General features: G+C 41.4%; 1 protein-coding gene across 13 annotated transcripts in view; it reads left to right on the top strand.

Moving 5' to 3' along the window:
- Positions 1 to 12,896, top strand: part of KALRN (kalirin RhoGEF kinase) — a 489,190-nt gene that overhangs the window by 97,935 nt on the left and 378,359 nt on the right. For all 13 annotated transcript variants that reach the window (XR_012646382.1, XR_012646380.1, XR_012646383.1 and 10 more), the window contains exons 6-7: positions 2 to 133; positions 5,181 to 5,411. Coding sequence is in view for 8 of the 13 variants with exons in the window: in XM_075000963.1 (XP_074857064.1) it covers positions 2 to 133; positions 5,181 to 5,411 (363 nt within the window). In the remaining 5 variants the exon portion in view is untranslated. The remainder of the gene's footprint in view (position 1; positions 134 to 5,180; positions 5,412 to 12,896) is intronic.

Genomic DNA, 12,896 nt, shown 5'->3' with positions numbered 1-12,896 from the left:
GTTCCTTTCAGGTGTGGATGCCTGGTGTAAAATGTGTAGTGAAGGAGGCCTCCCATCAGAAATGCAGGACCTGGAGCTGGCCATCCATCATCATCAGTCTCTGTATGAGCAGGTGACCCAGGCCTACACAGAGGTAAGTGTTTCCAGGAGGAAAAAGGTTAACAGCTGCTAAAAGATTGTTTAACTACAGACAGATAGATAGATATGGATATATAATGTGCATTTTAGAGCTATTTTAATTGACTAAATCATAGGTTAATAATAAAACTAATAAACCTTTAAAATGGTTCCCAAGAGATATGTGATCTCTACTCATGACTTCATGCAGGAGGTCAAATTTGCTCCCAGACACTGTCCCCCCAACACCCCCATGCAGTAAGTCAACCTAGAGCACCAGTATAAACTGCAACCATACACCACACCTTTGGAGGACCTGTGGCCAGCAAGCCAGAGCAGCTCACAGGGTGGCTGAGAGAGGCTGCTTCTTTACCTTTCATAGGCATCCTGAAGAAGTGAAGTTGCTATGCAGCCCTAACAAAATTGCTTTTCCTTAGGAGTGAATCTCTGCTCCAGTGAACTTATTTTGATGGAGCTGGGGCTGGGGTGGGAGTGATTCGATTTATTTTGCACCCCATCAGCTCTTTTCAGTAACATTAAAGTCCCAAGACAGGAAGCCACAGAGATGCCGGGTCCTTATCACAGCAGAGGATGTAAATGACTGTGTCTTAAAGTTAGATCTATTTGCATAAGCTGTAGGGAAAATGGCTGTCTCGGCTCTAAAAAGCTTTTGTAAAAAGGATGATGTCAAAGTTGCTAAGACTAAAAACAGCCTTATGTCACTTTGGCAAAAATCCTATAAAGATTTTCATTATGCTTTTCCTCCTGAATTGATCCAGGCTGCAACAGGAAATAACCCTCCACAAACAGCTGACATTCTGTGCAATTCACTGCATACTCAGTCTGCTTAGCATTCTGCAGGCTAGTCCCAGGATCTGTGTGCTCTTGCCTAGGAATGCAGTGTGAGCTCTTACTCAGAGGCCTGGGAATATTGTTGCTAGGTCTAGGGTGGCCTGCAAATCTTTTGTGGGTGTGGGGCCAGTCTGCTTTTGCAAATTCCACTCTTGAGGCAGCTGCCTTCTTTTTATGTAATCGGGTATAGTGCATGTTGAGAAATAATCTACACATGTTATGATCTGTTTATTGCTTCCTTTTTCTCATCAGTGTTTCTCATTTCTTGTTCTCCATCCCCCCACACTCAGAAGGCATTGTTTTGTCCACGATAGCTTTTCTGGCCAAAGAGGGCTGGACCTGGTTCCCTCCAAAGTTTGCAAATGCCTCTTCCAAACTGGCTAATAGAAACATGTACAGTAATTGCAATAATATTTACTGGACTAGTCAAGATACCAGAACAGGATATCTGTCTGGAGCCAAGCACTTCTCCGCCATTGAAAAATGTAGGTTAAATGTGACCCTGTGAGGCCAAGGCAGCTGGATAATGCACTGATCCAATTCTTCTCTAGCCTCTGCAGTTATACAACTCCCAAAAGAACTTAAAACTGCCTTTCCATGCCAGATCTCCCAGGAGAGGATGATAGGAGAAAAGCTGCTTACCCACTCCACAGAAGGACCTTGCACTGTGCAGTGCCCTTCACTGGAACAAGCAGGTGGAATCTGCTCCACTATATACCAGTAGGGAGTGGAACTCCTTACTTTTTCTATCATATAAATTGTGAAGGCCTGAACTCCTTTAGATATTTAGAAAGAGATTCCTTTCCTTTCCTGTATCTGACAAAGAATATTCAAGTAAATATCAGCAAGATCAATCTCTTTGCATAATATATGCTTAACAGTTTCTTTTAGAAAAGGCTTCTGTTACATCTTACATTATATGTTTCTGTTATTTCCTTCTTTGATACTCAGTCCCACAAATCTTTGTTAAGATAAATAAATTAACTTTCAAGTGAAGACTTAGAAACAAAGGCTAAAGCTCAGCCCCACATTCATCCTGCTGCGCTCTAGGCATTTACAGTGTGGTACAAGAGAACAGGATTTGGTACTATAGATTTGTTGAAAGATACTTCTTTTTCCCATGAGCCCAGCTCATCTCTTCAGTAATACAGGCTAGTGAATGTTGGGGAGAGGAAAAAGATGAGGCGAATTCAGGATTCTAGATTCAAGCCTAACCTGTGTTGATGAGTACAACATCTTGCTAAACGAGATTGCACCAGGTCTTGTTCATTCTTTGTTTTAAGAGGCATAGTGTATCTGCAGGGAAGACCAATCTCTTATTTAACGCAGCTAAATCTGTTAATCTGAGGGGACCTTACTCTAATCACTTGCCAGGCTCTCAGCATGCTGCAGACCCAACCAGAAGGATATTTGGGATTTAAAAATAATTTCTAGCTGTATTAAAAAGTTCACAGTAACACCTAGCTGGCGAATCTTGGAGCCAAACACTAATTTTCAATGCAAACAAGAAGGAAGCATGAATCAGGCTAACTTGTTTATATATCTATATCTATATAGATATAGATATTTCTCATGTATAATTCACAGAGGTGAGATTCTTCCTGGGCATAGGTACATCATAAGGCCAATGCACATTTAAGCCTTCAAAATAGGGTATAAGTTGAATGCAAACAGTGCATGGGTCCTTTGCTGTTTTTCTGCACTTTTGAGATTTACCAGCGGTGCTCAACTGTTTCCCATAGACTGGCTTTTTTAAAAATTGTGAGGTGATCTACTAAGCAGGAATGTTAATGCTTCTGTCCTTGAACAATCCTTGAAAAATGCAAAGCACTCACATGAAAGGAAATCCAATGACTTATTTTTCAGTTGTAAGGAGAATAGTGAAAGTGATTGAAAAAGCACTGTAACTAGCTCCCCAGACTGGTGAAACTATTCATTTATCTTTCAGATCCATTAATTAGCAAACTTTTCATTACAAAGATCTTTCATCTCCATTGGTTGGGGGAGGGGAAAAGATAAAAGAAATGCTCTTGGAACAAGAATTTTTGAGCCAAATAAAGGCCACTGAGTCATAGAAGGTGTGAATGACTTGGAAAGACTCCAGTAACATTTTATGAATATTATGCGTACCTCTGTTTGTCTATCATCGCTTATGTATTATAGAATTACCATAGGTTAATTTCAGAAGGAGCAGACAGGAAGGTAGGCCAGAAAACAGACAAAGGCTGATACTTCATGGAATAATGCAGGCATCATTCCCTCTGAAGCTTAGCTCTAGCCTTATGGGAGATAGATATCTGGCTGATCCCTCTGGGCAAAGGGCCAGCTTTGCAACTTCAGGGACCTTCAGGTGGGAAGCTGAAACAAAGGCCTTTGAATCTGATACAAACTTGATGTACCAGGGAGGGAGAGAAGGAGGTTGGGGGTCTATTGCTGAGCAGGCTGTCCCTTCAGTCTCAGAGGATTGGGTACTGGGGTAAGTTAGATCTACTTTACCTTTAGATAAGATAGATGCAATTTGATTGTTTTGTAAAAAATCCTTTTTTCTTGTTACACTGCGTTCCTGCTCTTGTAGGTGGTGGAATTAATGGTGTGGGGGTGCTGCAGTACCCCCTGGCTTGAAATGGTTTCCATCAGATACATGGTTTACTGTTTAGTTTAATGTCTCTCAGCACACACACTATACAAATTTTGTTCCAGCATCTTTGCTGTTATTGGGATTTGACTTTATTTGACATACCATATATCCACATTGATCACCACAACTGCAGGGAAATCCTGTAGGGCAGTTGAATCTCAATGGGACTGTCTGAGATCTCATGGCTAGTACATAGGATACTGTCCCTGGAATCCAATTTAAAGAGAGTAAGAATCATTGATGAGTTGAAAGCAAGTGGCCTGACATCTCAGAGGATTGCATATGCCAAGACTGAGACTTTTGAAATGTTCAGGTTTTATTCTTCGTTGAAATGAAATGTATTTTGCAATCTCAAACCTCTGTAAAACTGAATTGTATTCTATACACATCTTTACTTAGTACCTGTATAGTGGTTTTGTATTATCAGCTGATGTCAGAGACTGCCATACTGGCTATCCATGTACATTTCAAGTCCCCGTTAAAAGACAGGAATGCACTCAATTGTTACATTAGTAATAGTTCATTTACATTTTGTATTTTATTGCTGAAATTTTTACTGGATCCCATGAAATGTGTACAAGAAACATATTTTGTGCGCATTTTTTGCATGTACAGAATCCCTTTGCCTGTGTAAATGCAGGATTTCATATGTAAAATATTTCACTTGCCACATTTGCATGCATGTTTCTCAGGCCCATTGAAAACTAGGCCTGTTTTTCTCTGAAGTATTCCTGGTGACTAAAAGATACTTTGGACAAGAGTCTCAGGGTGGGAGCTGTGTTAATGTGTATTTTCACAAAACAAACAAGCAGTACTGAAGCACCTTAAAGACTAACAATACTATTTATTAGGTGATGAGCTTTCATGAGAAAGACCCACTTCAGATCTGAAGAAGTGGGTCTGTCCCACGAAAGTGCATCACCTAATAAATAATATTGTAGGTCTTTAAGGGCTACAGGACTGCTTTTTTCTTTTTTAACTTTGGAGAAGTTTTGTACTAACATTTACTAATTTATTTTCTCACAGTGAATGAAGGAAAACATAAATTTCGCCTTTCAGAATTTGTATTCACACATCATAAGCTCACAGAGAAATGACTGTTACCATACCAATTGTAAATGTTTTAGTCACCCGTGTATTTCTAAAAATGCCACCTCCTCACTAGAATATATCTATATGTCTCCTTCCTCCAAACACCACTCATAACACACCCATTATTTCTCAATTAATTTTCCATGCCCAAGTGTCATTGAACATGCAGAGTTCAATATCTGTCTAGGTATCTGAGACCTTTTATAGACCTGTCACCTCAGTGCTTACGGTCCCACTGAGCGGCACAGTAGGTCTGCTGTGAAACTGAGGCAGGTGATAAATACATAAGTAAATTGTTCATGGTTTCCTGTCTTTTCCCTCTAACGGAACCACAAGCCCTTTATAGGTGGCATAGAGGGAGGGGAAGAACTGGGAGGATGAGACTATTCCTGCTATAAGCAATCAGATGTTTAAAAAGAAATGTTCTCAGCAGTAATGAAGTTGTCCTCCAAATTTAATCTTTTTCTTTTATTTTTCTCAGGTAAGCCAGGATGGGAAGGCTTTGCTGGATGTCCTGCAGCGTCCCCTGAGCCCTGGAAATGCTGAATCCCTCACTGCTACTGCTAATTATTCCAAGGCTGTCCACCAAGTGTTGGATGTGGTACATGAAGTCTTGCATCACCAGCGGCGCCTAGAGAGCATCTGGCAGCACAGAAAAGTTCGATTGCATCAAAGGCTGCAACTCTGTGTTTTCCAGCAGGATGTTCAGCAGGTAATCTCATCTATAGAGCTGTGAAATGAAGATCAAAATGAATAATACATATAGGCTGCATCTGCACTAGCCAAAAACTTCGAAATGGCCATGCAAATGGCCATTCCAAAGTTTACTAATGAAGCGCTGAAATACATATTCAGCGCCTCATTAGCATGCGGGCAGCCGCGGCACTTTGAAATTGACACAACTTGCCGCCGCGCAGATCATCCAGACAGAGCTCCTTTTTGAAAGGACCCTGGCTACTTCAAAGTCCCCTTATTCCTATCTGCTCATAGGAATAAGGGGACTTCGAAGTAGCTGGGGTCCTTTTGAAAAGGAACCCTGTCTGGATGAGCCGTGCGGCAGCGAGCCGCATCAATTTTGAAGTGCCATGGCTGCCCGTGTGCTAATGAGGCGCTGAATATGTATTTCAGCGCTTCATTAATATACTTCGAAATGGCCATGTGCATGGCTATTTGGAAGCTTTTGGCTAGTGTTGAAACGGCCATTATGGCTAAATCTTTTTCCCGTTGTTCAATTTGTATGGTTGCTTATTTGGGGGTTATTTGTTACTACCTATATTGCATATGCCACATACACAGTACCAACCTATTTTACTATTTACAATTTTTCAACTAACTTTCTTAAAGTTCTACATGTCAGATGCCACCATTTATAATGTAGCTTAGAAAAAGAGATCTTTGGTAATACGTTTAGAAAGTTAATGGCTTCTGAGAGTGATGGTTATCATAGCTACAGCATATTCTTAGGGAAAAGATGGGTAATAAAAAAGGTATGTGACAATGTTAAAAAGATGGTTTAGGTGGCGTAGTCTTGAATGGACCCATTTTCTAGCTTCCCTTGTGGAAACAATACTACAATGTTTGACAGATTTTGGGTCCTTCACATTGGAGCACAATCTTCTTTGAGTGATTACTGTGTATTTCCACTTGTGGGATCCAAGTGCCTGCAGAGACAGCTAGTTGAGCTGAACTGCATCAGCAGCACATCCCATAAGTGTAAATGTGCAGAATTAATGTAAAAGACCTTCAGTTACAGGCCAGTAACCTTCGTATATGCAGAGGTTTGTTCTGAAGTATTCCAGTTACTTGGGTAATTTTCATTTTCTTAGGGAAGTAACTATAAGAAGTAAACTAACAATAATCAAAAGATAATAATAATAGCTTCTGTCCTGTACGTAAGCATAAAGAACAAACATTGCTGGAATCTGGTCACTTCCAGCTGCATGGTATGTTATGGGAAGACTAATGGTCAATACTGTTGTGTGCTGCTAATATGATGCTTGCTGTGAGTGAAAGGGCTGTGTGTTCTAAGCCTGGTAAGCACCTATTAACCTCATTTTTGGTTGGTTGTTTTTAAGTCACTCCTTTACAGTAAAACACACAGAGGAGTTTGAGCTAGAAAGTTCTCATAAGCATATGAGGGAGGCAGAAACTGAGAACCATAGGGACATGCTAGCAGCTGATGTGCTGTTCTGATGTGTGCGCTGTTCTGCATTAAAAGCAGAGAGAATTGCTAGCATAGCGCTCCCTTGCAAATGGATAATCCACTTCTTAATAGGTTTACACTTTTTGTGTCCAGCATTTTAACCTTCTAAGGTGAAAAACATTATACTTATTCAGCTTTTATTTAAGCTCAAAATAATTTCCAGCAGCGTTAGGGCCATAATGTTATATAAAGAATTTCTCTTGCATTCTATCTCAAAATATGTATGTTGCATGATAATGAATCTGTAAACTGCATATTTAAGTATCCATATATAGTACCCAGAGGTACTGAGACCTCAAGGGTGAGCGAAGTCTCTGCTCTGCAGCCTCAGCTGAGAGCCAGCTGACCTTTAGCTCACGTGGTAGAGTGCAGGGGTTTAGACCCCATGCTTGCAGATTTTATCCCTGGTGCTGGCAACCCGGATCTGTTGGCGTTACAACTGCTGCATTGGCTGGGAAGAGCTGCTGGAAGGTCTCAGAAGCTTGGGACGTGCTCCTTCAGCCCTGGGGAGCATGTAATACTTAGAGGTACTGAGACCTCATCTGGGGTGAGTGAAGTCTCTGCTCTACAGCCTCAGCTGGGAGCCAGCTGGCCTTTAGCTCACGGAGCAGAGTACAGGGCTTTAGACCCTATGCTTGCAGGTTCTACCGCTGGTACTGGCAACCCAGGTCTGTTGGCATTACACATGTATGACAGAGTGAGCACTGAGTTTCCATTTTAGCATATACTGGAAAATGCCAGAAATCCAAAAATGCACTCTGATATGGCATCAGTTCAACAAGCAAAAACTGAGTAAATATAGTTTGTATACTAGCTGTTATTCACCCATATTTCACTGATTATGCTACATTCCAAAGTGTATTTGTGAGTAGCCTAAGGAAGAATAGTCTAAATTGGAGTAAGAGACACCTTCTTTGAGTATTTTGGGTCCCTGCTTCCCTTACTTTTTTGAGCAATGTGGTTGACCTCCATAGGAATACTTGTGTAGGTTAAAGCAAGCAGCTTTGGCCTATTAGTGAAGACAGTCAGTCCTCTGGTCTCTTTCTTTTCCAGTCAATGGGGAATTTTGTCATTGTCTTCAGTGAACACAGGTCTAGGTCCTGAGTGTGTTTTATAACTGCTACATTAGTGAAAAGTAAATTTCACAGGAGGAAGAATAATTTTGAATGCATTGCTGGAAAGCTTTTTAGTGTTCCATTGACAGCAGACTTTCCAAATTTTTTGTATAATGGGTGGTTATTATCTAGGAAGCAGCAACTTAATGACAGATGAATTTCTGTCTTGGCACACACTCCTAGAGACATCTTTTTACTATGCTTATCAAATGGGGAGGAAGAGATTAATCATTTTGTACTTTAAACAGCTGTAGTGTTTGAGATAAATGCATCATAACTCAATAAATGAAATATCATGAAAACAGACTCAGAAATGTGAGATAAACATTTACACAGGCAAAAAAGATTTAGGTTTATGTCTTGTAAAATGGGTCAGTATTTTCGGGATCATTCCTATAGACCTGGATGGCCCAGGCACACCCTGCTACAATTATTATTTTAAATTCACAATAGCGAGCCTATAAAGCTGTCCTCCTCCCACTTTTCATGAATAGGCAGGAATAGTTCAGGCCTGAATTCTGTCACTAACAAAATAATCAGTACACAGGTTAATTAAAATATGTATTTGGAGATTGAAATATACCAGTTAAGGTAGAGGTTATGTCAGAGCACATCAGATGAGTAGTCTAAATGGTCTATGCATGATTCCTCAATCTTGTAGCTTAATAATTTCAGACACTTTGGTGGCAGGTTGCCTTGCTAGATGTCTAAATGTGGCCTACTGGCATTCTTTATTTTGAAGCCATTCTTCCCTTCTCACGAAGCCTCTCAATCCTTCCTATAGGAAACACTCATGCACCTGTCCAGCAGTGAGAGTGATACGTTTGATCTCTGAGCTCTTTCCCACTGATGCTCCTTTGGTTGAAATTTGATTAGTTTGGCTGCTCCTCAGGGAACACATCAGCCAACAATGAGGAATATACGCTGTATTTGCAGACAGTTTCCTTTCATGTTACAGAAGCCCTGAGTCAGCTTGGGAAGCTAGTCTGGAGGGAGCCATGCCCCTCACGACTGCTGAAGGCTAAGTGGGAGATAGGCAGGATGTCAACCAATTAAAACAAGTTTTCTCTGGCTAGGAAGCAAATCAGTAAGTGGTAGTGACTTAACAATGGCAGTCTGTCTCAGTTCTCATTTTTTGAGGACTGTTTCTGAGAGTGACATGCAGGATATAGCACAGGCTCCCTCGGAGTTTTCTGACTTTATAGATATCAGTTGTCCTAAATTTAGGCCCAGATATTTTAAGAGAGACGGCGTGGAGCAAGTTTGTGCTTTTGGACATGAATGCTCAGTTGTGCTGGTGAACTATTCGTGTTGCTCCAATGGGAAATAAATTTGAAAAATTCCACAGGGCTTTTTCTGCTCACCTGGCTGACGAGCACTGGACTCACCAGAGCAGTCACACTGGAGCACTCTGGGCTACCTCATGGAGAACAGTAACTCCAATTTACAATACACAATATTTACACTGCTCTTAATATGAAGCATGAATGTTGACTCTGGCTTTACTGCACTCATTCATGTGGAGTATAGGAGTAGATTTTAAAAGCCTTTTAGATTGATGGGAAGGACTCAGCAGTGTAAACAATCTCATTATAAATTTGACCTTATGTTGAATATGCCAACCTAAGCTCATAGTGTAGATCTCAGTTATGATAGTGATGAGCATGGAGCAGATAGATGGACAGTACCATGATCTGTCAATTAAACTGCTTCATGGAAACTTCATCATCTTTAATTGGATCCATCTAACATTGAACCCAACAGAATTTTATTGGCATTTCACAGTCTTGAAATTATACCGTAGGAAGTATTGGAGGGGTAGCCGTGTTAGTCTGGATCTGTAACATCAACGAAGGGTCCTGTGGCACCTTATAAACTAACAGAAAAGTTTTGAGCATGAGCTTTCGTGAGGACAGACTCACTTCATCAGATGCTGGTCTCAGAAATCACCAAGCATCTGATGAAGTGAGTCTGTCCTCACCAAAGCTCATGCTCAAAACTTTTCTGTTAGACTATAAGGTGCCACAGGACCCTTCGTTGCTGCTACCATAGGAAGATAATCTTAAAACCACTTTCATAACACAGTCTGCTCTTAGTCTGTCCTGTGCAAGCCTAATCAGCTCTTGAATTCCTTGTGGGTATAAGCTAGACCATTTAATTGAAACTGGACCTTCTTTGAAAGATATTCGTGTGGGTGCTCCAGGTGTTGGTGTGCCCTGTGCCATGACTGAGGTTTGCACAGCAGTGTGCTTGTAGGCTGTATGTGTGTGGTATCTGCCTCGCATGCTGACAGTGTCATAAAGTCACATGTGCATGTTCTGTCTCCTATATTCCTTCTCTACTATCCCCAACCTGAGGCGGAGCCCAGAAATGTTGCTCAATTTTTTCATTACCTCTCCAACAATTACCTTAGTTCTTAAATAGTTAGGGTTTTTTCCTGTTCATTCTCATGAGTTTTCATAACCCCTTTTTGCATCCCATCTTCCAATTTTTTTCCTCACACCATCCCTGAAGTTAGTCAGATCAGTTTTAGTTATGCCTGGGTCACCAGGATTTAAAAGATGCACTTCATCCAGAAATGTCAGTCCTATTTCTGATGGTTACTTTCAATGTGTCTCTTTTTTGGACAAATCCCACATTCCCCAGAAATGTGCCACTGTAACAAAATTAAAGAGAAGGTGTGAAAAGACAGAGACCTGAGATCAAACACATTCTCATGGAGAAATCTGTTTGTCCTACCTCAGACCGAGATCTGGAATCCTTTACTGGTCACTTCACACCTCATGCCAGCAAGGACGAAAAACAACAACAAACAAACCCCCCCCCAGAATGGTTTTGTTTCCTCAGAAAAATTCATCCTCAAGATGATCTCCAGGCCAATTGGTGCCATACATGAAGGCCACACTGCTCTTCAGCACTTATGATAGAGACCATTTCCAGCATTGCTCACACCATGGCTGCTGCCAGTGCTCCTTGTTCTTGTGCCAAGATGACTGGCTTCGAGTTGCCAACCTTTCTCACCACAGCGCTGTCTGTCTTTGGCAAGGCCATTGCCTCTGTGATGTAAAAATCACCATGCTGCACGGTGCAGTTCAGATAGTCTTAATTTAAAGATAAGGAGCCAGATCCTTGGCTGTGCAGCATACTAACCGTGGAGGAACAAGGTGTACAGGAGGCCCCTGAGAGATATGTGCGCTCTAGTAGCCTGTATCTCCAGTTAATGCAACTCTGAGTGCTGGGGAAACTGACCAATGCTGCTGTGCTGGTCAGTTTCCTGATTCCCGTCAGGGGTGGCAGTGACTGCGCTGCCGCCACTGACAGGAGGGTTTCCCCCCTCATGTCAGTGACAGCAGCTGAGAATCAGGCTCTCAGTTGCCACCACTGACAGGAGCGGCAAAACTGATGAAGGCATCAGCCCTGGTCAGTTTCCCAGCTCTGCAAGTGGAGAGTTGCGGGGAGGCAGGCTGCTGCCAGGTTCCCAGCTCCCCTCCACTAGCTGGAGCCAGGAAACGGACCAGGGCTGGTGTCCTGGTCAGTTTCATGGCTTCCCTCCCCCAAGTTGCGAGGAAAATTTGACTTATGTGGAGGTTGTGAGAAAACAACCCCTGCATAAGTCAGGGGGTCTACTGTAAAGCTGTCTTCCCAGTTCTGCTGCTTTCGTGTGCAAGGCCAGTCCCACTGAGCTGGTGTAGAGCTTCTTTAGCATTAACTTTCATCTATTGCAAATGGCCAGAGGGGGCCAAACTCATTCTCGGGAACTGGTGCTGTGAGGAATGTGCAAGTCGTGTTCAGTTTCCTCTGATCACCAACACTTCCTTTTCCCTGTTGTACTGGGAGTAAAGAGAGGAGTGACGTGAGTGCACTTATGCTGGCACTATACAACCAAACAATCCCCCTTGAACTGGGTTTCAGGACAAGATTGCACTGGCACCCCAACACAAAGCAACGACACTGCACGGAAGAATCTTGTCCCAGTTTTTCTCAGCTGCTGCTTTTTCAGAAATAGTGAGTGTTTCCTTTCAATCTGAAAGATTGCAGCAACTTTCTACATTAGACACTGATACCATGCTCAGTGCTGAAGAACCCCCAAGGAACTGTGTTACTGACTCTAGAAACACAACTTAAGGAATCAAAATAGGTCTTTTATGTTAGAGATGATTGAAAGCTGGAAAATTATTTGGTCCCTTGGAAGGCTGCAGTGCACCTATCCAATTGAGAAATTTACATTTTTGGCATGCTGGCATTTGAACATGTTACTGAAAAGCTGTTTTGATGTGACTGACTTTCATTTTCCACCTTAAAGCTTGGACTTACCCTACTAGCTTCCGATGAACATGTGATATAAAAATACCTTAGAGATGTGTAGAGCTGTCAGCCTGAGCAATTAAATGCTTTAAATACTTTACTCCTCTAAGAAAAATGGAAAGGAATGTTCTGAATTTGTAACAATGCTCCTTATATACAATGTAAAGTTACCTGGCATTTCTGAGCCAAAAATATTTATGAAAACTGGTTTTAAATGATAACATTTTCTTTTAATGATATTTGCTAAGGAAATTCTTTACGGCTCATTGATTAACAATGCTTTATCCTGTGTGTAATTTAATTTAAAGTTTAATTTGAAATTAGTTAGCACCAACCATACTTTCTTCTGTGCTATAGTTATAAATCAAAGCAACTGTTCTTCTTCGTGCTTTAAAAAAAAGCTCTGCTTAAAAATAAAAATAATGATGATAACTTTCTATTTCCACCTGGAGCAATAGCATTAAGGAATATCATGCTTCAGGGCTAGGGTTTAGTTTCAAACTAAGTTTACTTAGCCTTGATGTAAGACTAGGGCACAGTGCTTTGATGATACCCACAGCTGTCTCAGAGAATA

Source organism: Carettochelys insculpta, chromosome 8, assembly GCF_033958435.1.
Source record: "Carettochelys insculpta isolate YL-2023 chromosome 8, ASM3395843v1, whole genome shotgun sequence".
Lineage (NCBI taxonomy): Eukaryota > Metazoa > Chordata > Testudines > Carettochelyidae > Carettochelys > Carettochelys insculpta.
This window is presented reverse-complemented; position numbering and strand designations above follow the sequence as displayed.